Raw genomic sequence first — 15,600 nt, forward strand, 5'->3', positions numbered from 1 at the left:
AGGGAGAAAGGGAAAGAGACAGGCACAGGCAGACAGGGAAAGAGACAGACAGACAGGGAAAAAGACAGGGAAAGAGACAAAAACAGGGAAAGAGACAAAATTAGGGAGAGACAGAGACAAAGAAAAAGACAGGGAAAGAGAAACAAGGAAAAGGAAAGAGACAGGGAAAGAGACAGGGAAAGAGACAGACGGGGAAAGAGACAGACGGGGAAAGAGACAGACGGGGAAAGAGACAGACGGGGAAAGAGACAGACGGGGAAAGAGACAGACGGGGAAAGAGACAGATGGGGAAAGAGACAGACGGGGAAAGAGACAGACGGGGAAAGAGACATACCTAGAATGAGACAGACCAAGAACGAGACAGACAGGGAAAGAGCCAGACAGAGAGCCAGACACACAGAGTCAGACACACAGAGACAGACAGACAGACACAGACAGACAGAGACTGGGAGAGAGACAATGTCGGGTACTACAGCTAGTAAATAAATATTAATAATAATAATAATAATAATAATAAAAAACAAAAAGGGCAATATGGGGGATATTATGGAGAGAGGAAGTGTGGGGGGTATATTATAAAGAGAGCAGTGTGGAGGGGACATTATGGAGAGAAGTTGTGTATGGGGACATTATTGAAAGAGGCAGCGTGGGGGTATATTAATGAGAGAGGCAGTATTGGAGGTATTCTGGATAATAGCAGTGTGGGGGGATATTTATTAAAGGAAGTACAGCAATTATTTATTCAGGGGCACAGCATGGGAGATATTTATATTTATGGGGCAGTATAATGATACTTTTATTTGTAAAGGTGCTGTATGGGGAAGTGCTGCTGAAGAATAAAGAGTGAGGTCTTCAGAGACGAGCAGTGGGCACGAAACCTCATCATGGCGTCTGTACTGCGTGGAGACAAAAAGGATGGGAACGACTGAGAAGATGTCACCTATAAAGGTACCTAGATGTAAATGATTATTTGTGATATTTCCTGCGTCTTATAAGTTTTGTGGTTCCTGTATGGTCTGGAGCCTGATAACAACTCCCAGCATCTACTTACAATTGTTCAGGACAGGCTGGGAGTTGTAGATTCCGGCATCTTCCGAGCCTTCCTATTGATCTACATTGTAAAATACAGAACGTTTTCCGAGTGGAAAACACCAGAAGAATGGAGCGGTCACTTCTTTTAATCACTTGGTGGGTTTAGAAACCTGAAGTGGGTAAAAGATGCTGAAAAGCCTGAACCTGTGCACAGTGAGGAGATGCAGATGGTCATTCGAGGATTTTTCATAGTGGTTTCCATGGTGGGATCTGCCCCCAAAAATTTAATTGCATATTCCCTAAGTGGTATGTGTCCAAAATTATCACCAGTGAAAACAACAGCTTCCCTGATCACCTATCTGTAGAATAGGTCATCAATATTAGTTCAGGGGGATCTGATTTTATATCCCTGCCCATCAGCTATATGACCGCAGCATTATGTGGAGAGCAGCATCCTCTTCATTATCTGCGAGACCCAACTCTGTAGGGAAAATAGTGTCTTTACCAGGTCCTGCTACTAAGAACAATAAATAGACCTGAGCTGTAATACTGGATGAAGCCGTGACTGCATGTTATATGGTCGTGTTACACAACCTACAAGTGGACAAAGATATTACACATTCAACACGCAAAAAGTGGCCTGTGCACCTCCAACTGCCAGGACTGAATGCGAGTCCCAGTCTGGCCCTGGGTGACAGTGAGGAGTGTAGGGCTGGAGAGGTGAGAGGTAAGGTAAGTATAAAGAGTCTTCATTATTTTTTACGCCTTATGGTTCTAAAGAGTGCTTTGCACACTGCGACATCACTAGCGATAGCTAGCGATGTTGTGCGCGATAGCACCCGCCCTCGCCGTTCGTGCGACATTTGGTGATCGCTGACGTAGCGAACATTATCGCTACGGCAGCGTCACACGCACATACCTTTTCAGCGACGTCGCTTTGACCGCCGAACAATCCCTTCTTCAAGGGGGAGGTGCGTTCAGCGTCAGAGCAACGTCACTGCGGTGTCACTAAGTGGCCGCCCAATAGCAGAGGAAGGGCGGAGATGAGCGGCCGGAACATGCCTCCCACCTCCTTCCTTCCTCATTGCCAGTGGACGCAGGTAAGGAGATGTTCGTCGTTCCTGCGGCGTCACACATAGCGATGTGTGATGCCGCAGGAACGACGAACAACCAGCGGTATGCACCACCAACGATATTATGAAAAGGAGCGACGTGTCAACGATCAACGATTTTTGACATTTTTGCGCTCGTTGATCGTCACTCCTTGGTGTCACTCGCTGCCATGTCGCTAATGGCGCCGGATGTGCATCACTAACGACGTGACCCCGACGATATATTGTTAGCGATGTCGCAGGGTGTAAAGCACCCGTTAGGCTCTGTAGAGACCCCAGAGTATAAGTGGCAATCAATTCATGGAGAATAACTTCTCAGCAAATCGAATTTCCATGGAAAATCCACACAAACAGGTGAATTTGAATCTTGCCTGATTCGCTCATCTCTAGAGGCAACACTATGTGTAAAGGAATGGCATTTGAGGTGAGCATCTTTTTTAAATTTTCATCTGCCTGGGGCCATTAATAAGAGAGTTATCCAGTAGAGGACAACACCTTTAAGTGTGATAATCTCCTATTATCAAGATGGTGATTTGTGACTCATAACACCCTTAATTAGATGCCCTCATTTTTTGTCAGCCTGCAGTATTTGAAACAGTCATTTTTGTGGCTATCCTGCAGGGAAAACAGGAATGAATTTCCTGCTGGTCAGTCCCATCTTTGGATGGTGGGCAGGTGAAGCCACGTGTCTTGGTCACTTGGGTGGGGCTTAGTAATTTTTTGTCCTATTGCACATTGGGCACATCAGGGAGGCTTCTGCTGTAGTAAGTTGTCTACAGTCACACACAAAAAAGTGAGAAGAAGGAGGAGGACATGGCTGAGCATCTGGACCTATAAAAAAAGATTTCTTTATATAGTCTCAGCTTTATTTCTTATGAGACAAATTAGGGTCAAAGAAAACAGGAGATTAAGAGAGGATGTACTAGGATATTTGTAATTTTTTTATGCATTTTCTATGGTTTATGTTAAAGAGGTTGTCTGGTCTACAATGACAAGTCTGCAGTCACTCTATATCACTCTATGCGACTACAGACTTGTGAATTCACATAACACGTATTTCATGCTGTGAGGATTCTCTGGTGTCAGCGCGGGGAATAGCAGTCACGTGACTACAAGAATACAATATGGATACTCTGGGCAAAATATGTAAAATAGGAGAACAAGAGTCAAAAAGTGGCAAAAAGTGAATAACATTTTATTATTACAGACATATTTGTGCAACCAGCAAAAAAGGGTTAAAAACACAAAGGGATGTGAAGAGGCATAAGCAGGACCGCCAAATGGAATGGTATAGAAAGATGACCGATATCATAAATAAAGCGTACGGGGGAATTTCAAAGCAAGAGTTGGAGCCCCACATAGATCAGGGAGCATGGACACACAGCAAAATACACCACGTGTGTGGAACCACACGTGATGTATTTTCTGATTTGAAAAGTCTGGGCCCCATCAGACGAAAAAAACGTAGTACTGCGGACCACATTTCTGCAAGCCATACAGTGGCCACACTTTTGGCAGCCCACAATTGGACCCCTGGAACCAAACGGATTACGGGCAGGGGGGACATAGTGGCTAGCCACCAGGATGTCCTGAAAATTTTTGGAACGGCGTGCTGCAACCAATGGAGTCTGTGGGAGGAAGTCCGAGAGCACGGGATCAGAAAGGATGCCGCGCTCTCGCGGGAGTGGGATGACGCGTCCCCGCTCTCGCGTGTGCGCGGTGTTGCCCGACGGCTGGCCCGCCTCCATCGGGACGTCGCTGACGTGTGTGCGCGTCATTTGAGGATGTGACGCATGAGGAAGCAAGTGTGTGCTTCATAACATATAAACCCCTAGGCTATAACGAGCATGGCGCTGCCTTCTCCCTCCCTGAGGAAGCCGAACTTGAGCACGGAGCTCAAATAGGCGAAACGTACGTTGGTGGGGTATGGGGGAGCCTCTTTTCTGCATACTCAGGATCATGCACTGGCCACTTTACTCTGTTTATGCTGCCTTATTTAAATGATTGGACCAGAATTTATGTATGTCTTGGGGGTGTCTCAGCGGACTATCTTATATGTAATTATGCACATGCACTTTATATGTATTGTCCTTCCAACTCTTGCTTTGACATTCCCCTGTACGCTTTATTTATATCGGTCATCTTTCTATACCATTCCATTTGGCGGTCCTGCTTATGCCTCTTCACATCCCTTTGTGTTTTTAACCCTTTTTTGCTGGTTGCACAAATATGTCTGTAATAATAAAATGTTATTCACTTTTTGGCACTTTTTGACTCTTGTTCTCCTATTTTACATGCCAATTTGAGTTTGTGCAATGGTCTCATTGACCAATCTGGGCTAGTTTTTGCCCAGCATGACTTTGCATACTGCTGTATGTGGGTCCCTATGTTTAATCTGGGCAAAATATGACTAGACTGTTTCTTATGCTCTCAATATAAGTGTCGCGGGCGGAGGAGGGGATGCTGCGCTCACCACGCTCGGGTCCGGCGCTGCGGCTGCTCGGTGGCTCGAGCGGTGGGCCGGATCCGGGGACTCGAGCGGCGCTCCTCGCCCGTGAGTGAAAGGGGATGATTTCTGGGTTTGGGAAGTCAGTTTGTGACGCCACCCACGGTTTGTGGTGATAATGGGACACCACCGCTGCTCTGGATGGGGATCCCGGGAGCGATGACAGGGAGCAGCTGAGATATTTCTCTCCCCTCCGTGGGTAGGGGGGTTTGGTGGTCCCGGGGCCCGGTGATGGTGACTGTAAGGTGGCTGGTAGGGTTTGGGGAGGTGCAGGGTCGCGGGGGCGGCAGCGCAGTGCCAGGCGGCACGGTGGTACTCACTCAGCCAGTAACGTACACGGAGTCTCTGGTAAGAAAAACGGCTGGATGGACGGGTCCCACAGACAGCTGCGGTGGTCACTCCCGGTAGGTTGGCGGTAACTGTCTCTTCCTGCGCCTTTGATGTGTTTTCGGCCCCCAATGGCTTCCCACCGGTGACCCGCTCCCCAGCGGTGTAGTTGCAAGAGGTGCCCCTTTTGCCCGCAGGCGTTGGCCCTGAGAACTCTAGCTGTGACGGTAGCTGTATTTCCCTTCACGGTTGAGCGGTTGCCTTCAGTTGGGTCTTTGCTGCTGGGAAACCCTGGAGGTTCCCGTCGCTGACGGATTTGACCGGTTTAACGGCGACTCCAAGCCTGGTCGGGATCCATAGGCCCTGTCGAATGGTGCTGGCTTCTCTTCGCTCCCCGGTCCGGTACCGGCGGGCCACCGCCCGACCCCGGTCCTTATGGTTGTGCGTCAATCGGCCTCGCCTGCAGACGGTCACCACCGTCTGCCAACCTTGTTGTAGGTGCCCGGGCCACGTACCCGGACACGGTGAGTGTGCTCCTCCACTACCACTTTCCTCCTTCCACTTCACTTGCCCTTCCTCTTTTCCTTTCTTTTTCCGCCTCCAGGACTGTGAACTCCTCGGTGGGTGGAGCCAACCGCCTGGCTCCACCCCACCTGGTGTGGACATCAGCCCCTGGAGGGAGGCAACAAGGATTTGTGTGTGACTCTGGTGTTCCTAACCGGGGTGTGGGGTGTGTTGTTGCTGTACCTGTGACGTCCTGGCTTGTCCAGGGCGCCACATTCCCCCTTGGTTAAACGCAGACCGTCCGCGGGCTACCCGTCCATCACCGGTTTTATTTTTGTTAACTGTAAAGAAGTAAAAACATATAAAAACATTAAACACAAGCATTACTGTATAAACTTCCCATAACGGGAGGCACGGTACTTTTAACGTTACTAAACAGCAGTCAATTTTATGAAACAAACGGCTTCCGCTCTCCCCCCGCCCAAACAACCTGGCCCTGATGCTGCCCCTAAGAAGTGGGCAGCACCCCTTGCCCCAGTCCAGAACCAATTTGCCCGAGCGGGTACGGTCTCTTTCAGGGGACCCACGTCCATGGGGGACCCCTGACCCCCAGAGGATTACCACCAGTTACGGTAGTGGCGGGCCTGGGCCATCCATTTCCTCCAGGCCCATCCTCCCAAATCCGCCTCTCCGGAGGCGGTAACGGTATAAGCCAACATTTTTATTTACATGCCACTAGTTTGTGGTTGCCCTGCAAGTTCTCGGGCTTGTCCGTAAGCAGTTTCTTACGCGAACGGTGCAGAAAGTCCCAACGGTGACTAGTTGCCGGCAACGGCCGGTTCAATCACGGTTGCAAATCAGGTTAATTACTCGGTTGATTACTTTCCTTATCATTCGGTTACACATTTATACATTCAACTGATCACACCCCTAAATGGTAGTCTCCCTGTACCTAAGCGGGGGTCGACCTAGGTTGGGGCGTGTGGACCTACATGGCCCAATGTTAGTGGTGGTGGGCAGTGAGGCAGAGGACACAGCTGGTTCCTCCCGCCGGCTATCGTGTGGGGCAGGCAGAGGCATAGGGGAGCTGGGTACAGGCACATCCCTGGGCGCTGGGTCATTAACGGCCACTTCCATCTCTTTTTCCTCCACGGGTTGTGGGAACAGTATTACTGGAAGAATCACGGCGCCGTTCTGTGTAGGCCAATCGGCCGGGAAGTCGCCCATCATGGTGTGGATTACCCCTTTTTTTTCGGTTCGGTGGCCGGGGCTTCAGTTGCCGTCCTCAATGGCGGTGGGCACCTCTTCAGGTGGTCCCGGGAAACCGTGGCCAAAGTCTTCCCCTGGTCATGGCTAATCTGGTAGGCTTTCCCATCCTCCCAATCGGTGGGCTGTATTATATACGGGGTCTTCTCCCATTGATCGTCCAGTTTATGGGTCCTTTGCTTTCGCTTCAAGACTACATCCCCCGGCTGAAAGGGACCTGCAGGCGCCTTCTTGTTGAAGAACTGCTCCTGCTGCCTCCGACTCTGACACAAGTTCTTTTCCACATAGTCCTGGACCTGTTGGTACTGCGCTCTTCGCCAAGCGTCCCATCCTGCAGTCAAGGGAAGTGCTTCTGGGGCCTCCAAGCCCATTTCTAGGTCCACTGGCAGTCGACCAGGCCGAGCCCTCATCAGGTATGCCGGTGTGCACTTTGTGGAGCTGGAAGGGATGTTGTTGTACATATCGACCAGGTCAGGTAGCTTCTCCGGCCACAGATTCCGCTCTTCCAGCGGTAATGTCTTGAGGAGGCCCAGGACCAAGTGGTTCATCTTTTCACACATGCCATTGGTTTGGGCATGGTAAGGCGTGGTCCAAATTTTCTTGCAACCATACAACTGGCAGAATTCTTGGAATACCTCCGCTTCAAAGGCCGGGCCCCGGTCGGTAAGCACCCTCTCTGGGTATCCGTGCGGCCAACAGAAATAGGCCTGGAAGGCTCTAGCGGCGGTACGGCCGGTCAGGTCCTTGACTGGGACAACCACCATGAATCTTGAATAGTGGTCCACAATGGTCAGAGCATAAGTATACCCACTTCGGCTAGGAGTGAGGTTCACATGGTCGAGGGCAACCAGCTCCAGCGGTTGATATGTAATGATTGGGCGTAGAGGGGCCTTCTGGCTGGCCTCGTCCCTTCTTCTCAGTGCGCAGGGACCGCACTCTCAGCACCAGGCCTCCACAGATTCCCGCATCCCACTCCAATAGAACCGCTCCCTTAACAGCATTTCCAGCTTCTTCCACCCGAATGTGCCCGGCACCGTCATGGTATGCCTGTAGGACAGTGGGCACGTTAGCCTGGGGAATCACCAGCTGGCGAACCTTCTTGTGGGTCTTCCGGTTGATCAACTCCCGGTACAACTTCCATTGGTGCAGGTACAGCCGGGTTCGTTCCCGCCACAGGCGTTGGGCCTCAGCAGGGGTGGCAGGGTATATCCCAGCAGAGCCCTGTTCCACCAGGGTCTTGATCAAGCGGACAGCAGGTGCCTGGTCCTGAGCCTCTTGCCACCCCTGACTGGGCAGTGGGTCTAGGTTCACCTGTTGCTGATGAACACGTAACTTCTCAACTAGCGGCCGGTGAAACGCAGGCAACTCGATCTCTTCGAGGTCATCCTCATCCGGCCCCTCTTCCGACCAGTGGGGCATCCGGGAGAGTGCATCGGCATTAGCATTTGTACGACCGGCCCGGTATTTGATGCTGAAGTCGTAATTAGATAGCCTGGCCACCCACCGCTGCTCCAAGGTACCCAGCTTAGCTGTGTCCAGATGGGTTAATGGGTTATTGTCTGTGTAAGCGGTGAATTTGGCTGCTGCTAGGTAATGGCGGAACCGCTCGGTGATAGCCCACACCAGTGCTAAGAGCTCGAGCTTGAAAGAGCTGTAGTTCTCAGGGTTCCTTTCTGTAGGTCGGAGTTTTCGGCTAGCATAAGCGATCACCTTCTCCCTTCCGTCTTGGACCTGGGATAACACCGCCCCCAAGCCCACATTGATGGCATCAGTGTAGAGGATGAACGGGAGGCTGTAGTCGGGGTACGCTAGGATTTCTTCCCCGGTCAAAGACGTCTTCAGCTGGTGGAAGGATTCTTCGTGCTTTTCCCCCCACGCCAACGGGGTTCCCGGAGGTTTACCACCCTTGGTCTGTCCCACAAGGAGGTCTTGCATAGGGCAGCCATTTTCGTGTACCCCTTAATGAAGCGGCGGTAGTAGCCCACCAGCCCCAGGAACCTTCTCACCTCCCTCACCGTGGTCGGTGTCAGCCAGTCTTGTATGGCAGTGATCTTCTCTGGATCTGGCGCGACGCCTTCCGCGCCCACCACATGTCCGAGATACTGCACTCTGGGCTTCAACAGGTGACATTTGGAGGGTTTCAATTTCATCCCATACTTGGCAAGGGACGGGAACACCTCAGCTAGGTGCTCCAGGTGGGCTTCATACGTCTGTGAGTACACAATTACATCATCCAGGTACAACAAGACGTTCTCAAAATTCAGATGTCCCAGACAGCATTCCATTAGCCGTTGGAAGGTTCCAGGGGCGTTGCACAGCCCGAACGGCATGCTGTTGAATTCACAGAGTCCCATGGGAGTAGAGGAGGCGGTCTTCTCACGGTCTTCGGGCGCCACCGCCACCTGCCAGTACCTGCTGGTTAGGTCAAGGGTAGAGAAGTAGTTAGCAGTTCTCAGCGCGGCTAGAGATTCTTCATTACGGGGCAGAGGATAGGCATCTTTATGCGTTATCTGGTTGATCTTCCGGTAATCCACACACATTCTCATGGTGCCATCCTTTTTCTTGACCAGCACCAGCGGAGCTGCCCAGGGACTGCAGCTATCCTGAATAACCCCCGCCTCTTTCATGTTCCTCAACATGTCTTTGGCGCATTGATAGTGTGCGGGTGGGATAGGTCTATACCTCTCCTTAATGGGGGGGTGTTTGCCGGTGGGGATGTAGTGTTGGACCCCTCTAATCTGCCCAAAATCCAGCGGGTGTTTGCTGAAAACTTGCTCATACTCCTGCACTACCCGGTATACCCCGTCTCTGTGATGTGTGGGGGTATCGACAGTGCCTACGTGTAACTCTCGACACCACTCAACTAACCGTTCAGAGGACATGTGGTGACTGGCTGAAGGCGGGGAGGTCGGGGACGCAGCCTCTTGGATGGTGTGGGGGTCCAGGGTAAGTAGCTTGGCAAGGGTAGCGTACTGGGGGAGCCTAACCTCCTCCTCCCCACAGTTTAACACCCTCACGGGCACTCTCCCCTTCTTAACGTCTACCACTCCCCGGGCGGCCATTACAGTGGGCCAGTGTTCGGAGGACATGGGCTCTACCATGGCTGGGTAATCACGTCCCTGGGGACCTACTGCTGCCCTACACCAAATCATCATTTCGCTCCGGAGAGGCACAATTAAAGGGGCCACATCCATCACTCTCACTCCCCCAATCTCTCCCCCCACAGAGTTTACTTGCTGCCGATTCATCAAGGCCTGAATCTCGCGCTGCACAGCCCTCTGTCTGGCCTCCTGCTGCGGTGGCGGCCAGCTGTTGTAGTAGGGTCAGCACCTCACTCATGCAATGCTCCATTACATTCGTTCCTAGCACTACCTTCGGATCATGATCGCTGGGGTCATTCATTATCACGATCATTCCTTGGTGCTGCAGCTCGGTCCGCCCCACAGTCATAGCCACTCGCTAGTACCCCACTTGGGTCAAGGGGAGGCCATCAGCGGTGATCAATGTCATGCTGCCGTCTGGAGGGGCAAGTTCATCATCCCCCCAATACCGTTGATACAGTGTATATGGTATCGTGGTTACCTGAGATCCAGTGTCCAGGAGCGCCTTCCTCGGGACACCGTCCACGGCCAGAGGGATGATGGGGGCGGGCCCCAATGAACCGGTCCCGCCAGTCGGGGGGGGCCACTGGGTTCTACTCCTGAGGATTGGCCCTTGGCCCCAGGGGTTGCTCGTTTAACGGACACCGTCGGGAGTAGTGGCCGGGCTTGCTGCACCTGTAACAGATTGGAGGTCCATACCGTGGATCATTAGCCCTCCTCCGCTGCATCCAGGGGACGTCATCTGGGCGGTCGGCGAGCTGTAACCCCCCCGGGGGCCTGGGTCTCGTTGGAGGCTGGAGTGCGGCGAGGTCTCCATCCATGCGACGGACTTGGGCAGCCAGTTCCTCCATCATTCCGCCAGAAGTTGCAGGCGCTGCGGGAGCTGGGTGAGAAGGGGCTACCACAATGGGAGCCATCTCAGCTGGCCACGGGGCCGCTCCGGGGACATCGGATGCCAGGGGCGGCAGAGCTTTAAATGGCCTGTTCTTTCAACACGGCAAAGTCCACATCCGGGTGCTCTAAGGCCCACAGCCGAAGCGGTTTGCGGTCCTCCGGGGATCTCATCCCCTGCATGAACTGCTCTACCAGCATTTTGTTACTGTCAGCATCATTGATGGTATCCACCCGCTTCAGTGTCCGGAGAGAAGTTTGCAGACGCTGGACATAGTCTCTGATACCGTCAGTAGGTCGCTGTCGGCATTGGTAAAACTGCATTCGCAGCTCAGCTCCGGTGCGAGTCTCAAAGGCAATCTGTAGCTTTTCGAAGATAGTGGCCACGGAGGACCGGTCCCCCTCAGCCCAGGTCTCCGTCTCCTGCCGGTTAGCTGCCCCAGCACCACCGCTGCACGCTGCTTATCAGTCAGGGGATACAGTTCTAGGAGCGGGCTAAGCTTCTTTCGGAAGACCTGCAAGGTATCAGGTTTCCCGTCGTACTGAGGCAGCCAGGTAGCTCCGGGCACATAGGGCAAGGAGAACGGCATCAACTGAGCAAGGGCGGGGGCCGCAACCCCTCCCGCTCCTGCGGCCAGAGCACGGCCCTGCCCATTTCCATCTACCGGCACTTCTGCGGCTACATCCACCGCTCCTCCAGCGGCTCCATCGGGCGCAGACATCTTGTTTCCGTCCGCCCTTGGTTTCTTTCCGGCACCTCCTCTTCAGGGGCGGAGCTTCGACTTTCGCGCCTCCACTGCTCGGGAAGACGCTCGAGCGGGGAACTTTTCGCGCCCAAGATGGCGGCTTCTGAAAAGTTTCGTCCGGACACCTCCAGCGGGACACAAGGCGCACCTCTACCAGGCGGTCACGGGCGGAGGAGGGGACGCTGCGCTCACCATGCTCGGGTCCGGCGCTGCGGCTGCTCGGTGGCTCGAGCTGTGGGCCAGATCCGGGGACTCGAGCGGCGCTCCTCGCCCGTGAGTGAAAGGGGATGATTTCTGGGTTTGGGAAGTCAGTCCGTGACACCATCCACGGTTTGTGGTGATAATGGGATACCACCGCTGCTCTGGACGGGGATCCCGGGAGCGATGACAGGGAGCAGCTGAGGTGTTTCTCTCCCCTCCGTGGGTAGGGGGGTTTGGTGGTCCCAGGGCTCGGTGATGGTGACTGTAAGGTGGCTGGCAGGGTTTGGGGAGGTGCAGGGTCACGTGGGCGGCAGCGCAGTGCCAGGCGGCACGGTGGTACTCACTCAGCCAGTAACGTACACGGAGTCTCTGGTAAAACAAACGGCTGGATGGACGGGTCCCACAGATGGCTGCGGTGGTCACTCCCGGTAGGTTGGCGGTAACTGTCTCTCCCTGCACCTTTGATGTGTTTTCGGCCCCCGATGGCTTCCCACCGGTGACCCGCTCCCCAGCGGTGTAGTTGCCAGAGGAGCCCCTTTTGCCCGCAGGCGCTGGCCCTGGGAACTCTAGCTGTGGCGGTAGCTGTATTTCCCTTCACGGTTGAGCGGTTGCCTTCAGTCGGGTCTTTGCTACTGGGAAACCCCGGAGGTTCCCGTCGCTGACGGATTTGACCAGTTTAACGGCGACTCCAAGCCTGGTCGGGGTCCGTAGGCCCTGCCGAATGGTGCTGGCTTCTCTTCGCTCCCCGGTCCGGTACCGGCGGGCCACCGCCCGACCCCGGTCCTTACGGTTGTGCGTCAATCGGCCTCGCCTGCAGATGGTCACCACCATCTGCCAACCTTGTTGTAGGTGCCCGGGCCACGTACCCGGACACGGTCAGTGTGCTCCTCCACTACCACTTTCCTCCTTCCACTTCACTTTCCCTTCCTCTTCTCCTTTCTTTTTCCGCCTCCAGGACTGTGAACTCCTCGGTGGGTGGAGCCAACCGCCTGGCTCCACCCCACCTGGTGTGGACATCAGCCCCTGGAGGAAGGCAACAAGGATTTGTGTGTGACTCTGGTGTTCCTAACCGGGGTGTTGGGTGCGTTGTTGCTGTACCTGTGATGTCCTGGCTTGTCCAGGGCGCCACATAAGTGTATGGCACGAAGTCAGAAATAGTCTAGACAGATTCTGGCCAGGATTATGCATATCTCCTACTAGCAATCACATGGTTGCCGTTAGAGGCGCTGACACAGGAGAATCCTCACAGTGGACAGTGTGCGCAATTTGAGGATTGTTTAGACCAAACGAACCCCCTTGAATCCTCATAGGCCTACAGGAGTTATATTTATGTAGTTTCTTGCTAACTATCTCCTACTTCCCTGATGATGGGACTTACGGCTTATCACACAGATCTTCTTTATGTTTGGTGTTTTGTGCCATTTCCTGTTTATTTAACGTAATATCCGATTCTGCTGCTTTGTTCTCATCTGACTGATACAAGATCTCAGACACGGCCTTTATCTCATCTTTGCTGATGTCAGCTCCTAGAAAGAGAAAATAAATTAAAAATATCTGTGTGCAGAAGGATCATTTTTGTAAATCTCTTAATTTGTCATTTTACTCAATAGTGGCAGAGTGACTCAAAGATTTCTTGAAAGAAATATGTCCTCACTGGAGGGAGACTTCATCACAAACTTCATCAGATTTTTCGTACGAATTGCACTTCATGATGCATCACTATTGCCATCAAAAGGATAGACGCCTCAGTGGCAACTAATAGAACTAATAGTGATGAGCGAGCACTACCATGCTTAGGTGCCCAGCACTGGAAACGAGCAAGTCGGACCCTTGGATGTGCTCTACTCGTGTACAGAGTATAATGGAAGTCAATGGGGAACGCAAGCATTTTTGCTGGAAGATCTTCTGCAATAATGCTCAATCTTCCCATTCACTTCCACTTGAGTCGAGCCCGTTGGAGCATCTAACTGCTGGTTATGAGTTCCGAGCACCTGAGCATGGTAGTGCTCACTCATCACTACTAATTATTCATCAAGAAACCAATAATTGGCCAAAGATTATATTAATGGCTAACTCATTAACACTAGCACCAATAAGATCAAATTGAGTTTCGTGAAAGTAGAAGAAGCCCCCGGCGAGACACGCATCAGGGTACTCACTCCTCTTCACATACGTCCTGCACGGTATTTTTCCTCCAGCCTGACAGTTTGTCTTCATTTGACTGTCTTGTTTTTCTGGGATTATTAGCCATTCTTCTGCATTTTTGTATGTATATATTATTTGGCTCCTTATTCTGATCTGTATATTTGAATTTGTCTCATCTTATGCTTAATTGCTCTATGGAGCCAATTACATGACTGTGTTGTTACAGGTATATAGTGTCTGCAGCAGTTCCTTATGGCTACTTTTGAATTTACCTTTCTATGACTGCATAATAATCCATTTCCTTACATGCTATACCATTTAGACTTTAACCTTCTTTCATATATTTTCTTAGGGTCTGTGCAATATATTGAAACTCTTGGATTTTATACAGCATTTTTGCACATCTGGGTTGGTGCAATAATATATACTTTTTTATCCTTGGGCTGTGCAATAGGGATGTTGAAATTTCTAATTATTATGATACAATTGCACTAACCTGAGAATAATACTGTATATACAGTGTGTCCACCCATATCCTGTCCACTGCCATTAACTTGAGAACGGCGGCAGCTATAGGCATAGAAGTAGTGTCTAGGTATAGTAAAGTAGCCATGCGCTACGCAATTAAACCACCTATAGCGCCAGCTAGTGGAAAACAGAGTTAGCATTTTTATCTCGAAAACGGAACGAGATAGAGAAAAAACTGAATTACAAAGTTGTAGGGCATTATCAATTCAATACGAATCGACACCTTGCATACAGAAATGCTATGATTAGAACGTGTAAAACTCACAAGGCTGCGGACGTGAAGCGATAACTCATGGAGACCTTCCTATAAGTCAATGGGTATGGTGGCTGTGTGGAGTGGCCTCCACGCTCACCTGACTTGACCCCATTGGACTTCTTTCTGTGAGGTCACATCAAACAGCAGGTGTATGCGACCCCTCCACCAACATTGCAGGACCTACAACGACGTATCACAGATACTTGTGCAAACGTGTCACCTACCATATTGCACAATGTGCAGCAAGATACAGTATGCTGTCCAGAATCCAGATATGCATTGCAGCTGACGGTGGCCACTTTGAGCATCAAAGTTAAATGAGCGCCATATGCATGACCAGCATTCAATGTTTTTGGGGTGTCATGGTTTTCATATCATAGTATTTCTGTATGCAAAGTGTCGATTCGTATTGAATTGATGATGCCCTGCAACTTTGTAATTCACTTTTTTTCTCTATCTCGTTCTGTTTTCAAGATAAAAATACTAACTCCGTTGTTTTCTACCAGGTGGCGTTATAGGTGGTTTCATTGCGTAGCGCATGGCTACTTTACTATACCTAGACACCACTTCTATGCCTATAGCTGCCGCCATTATCAGGTTAATGGCGGTGGACAGGATATGGGTGGACACACTGTATACATATATTTTTTCTGGACCAACTATTTGGAGTAACGTTATTTTTTGCACAATAGTGACCTCTAGTGATCTACTATGAGAAATCTACATCTTGGATAATTCCTTCCAGCAATATTAATTGGATATTTGTCACTTTTTTACTTGTATTTTCAAAATGTTTTTTCTTGTATAAACACATGATTACTATTTGATTCGTATGATGAAGAGGAACGTTCTTTGCATATCCTTCCAATTTTGTTCATTGTATTTTTTGTTGCTAAATTTTAATTACTTTAATAAAGGAATAATTTTTTATGAAAAAAAGAATAATTTTTTTCTTCAAACTCAATTTGATCTTATTGGGCTAATT

General features: G+C 51.0%; 1 protein-coding gene across 1 annotated transcript in view; it reads right to left on the reverse strand.

The window, feature by feature from the left end:
• ENDOU (endonuclease, poly(U) specific) overlaps positions 1 to 15,600 on the reverse strand; it is a 67,030-nt gene that overhangs the window by 14,505 nt on the left and 36,925 nt on the right. The window contains exon 6 of the mRNA XM_075337164.1: positions 13,065 to 13,212. Within this exon, the coding sequence (XP_075193279.1) occupies positions 13,065 to 13,212 (148 nt within the window). The remainder of the gene's footprint in view (positions 1 to 13,064; positions 13,213 to 15,600) is intronic.

The sequence above is a fragment of the Anomaloglossus baeobatrachus genome, chromosome 2, assembly GCF_048569485.1.
Source record: "Anomaloglossus baeobatrachus isolate aAnoBae1 chromosome 2, aAnoBae1.hap1, whole genome shotgun sequence".
NCBI classification, from domain to species: domain Eukaryota; kingdom Metazoa; phylum Chordata; class Amphibia; order Anura; family Aromobatidae; genus Anomaloglossus; species Anomaloglossus baeobatrachus.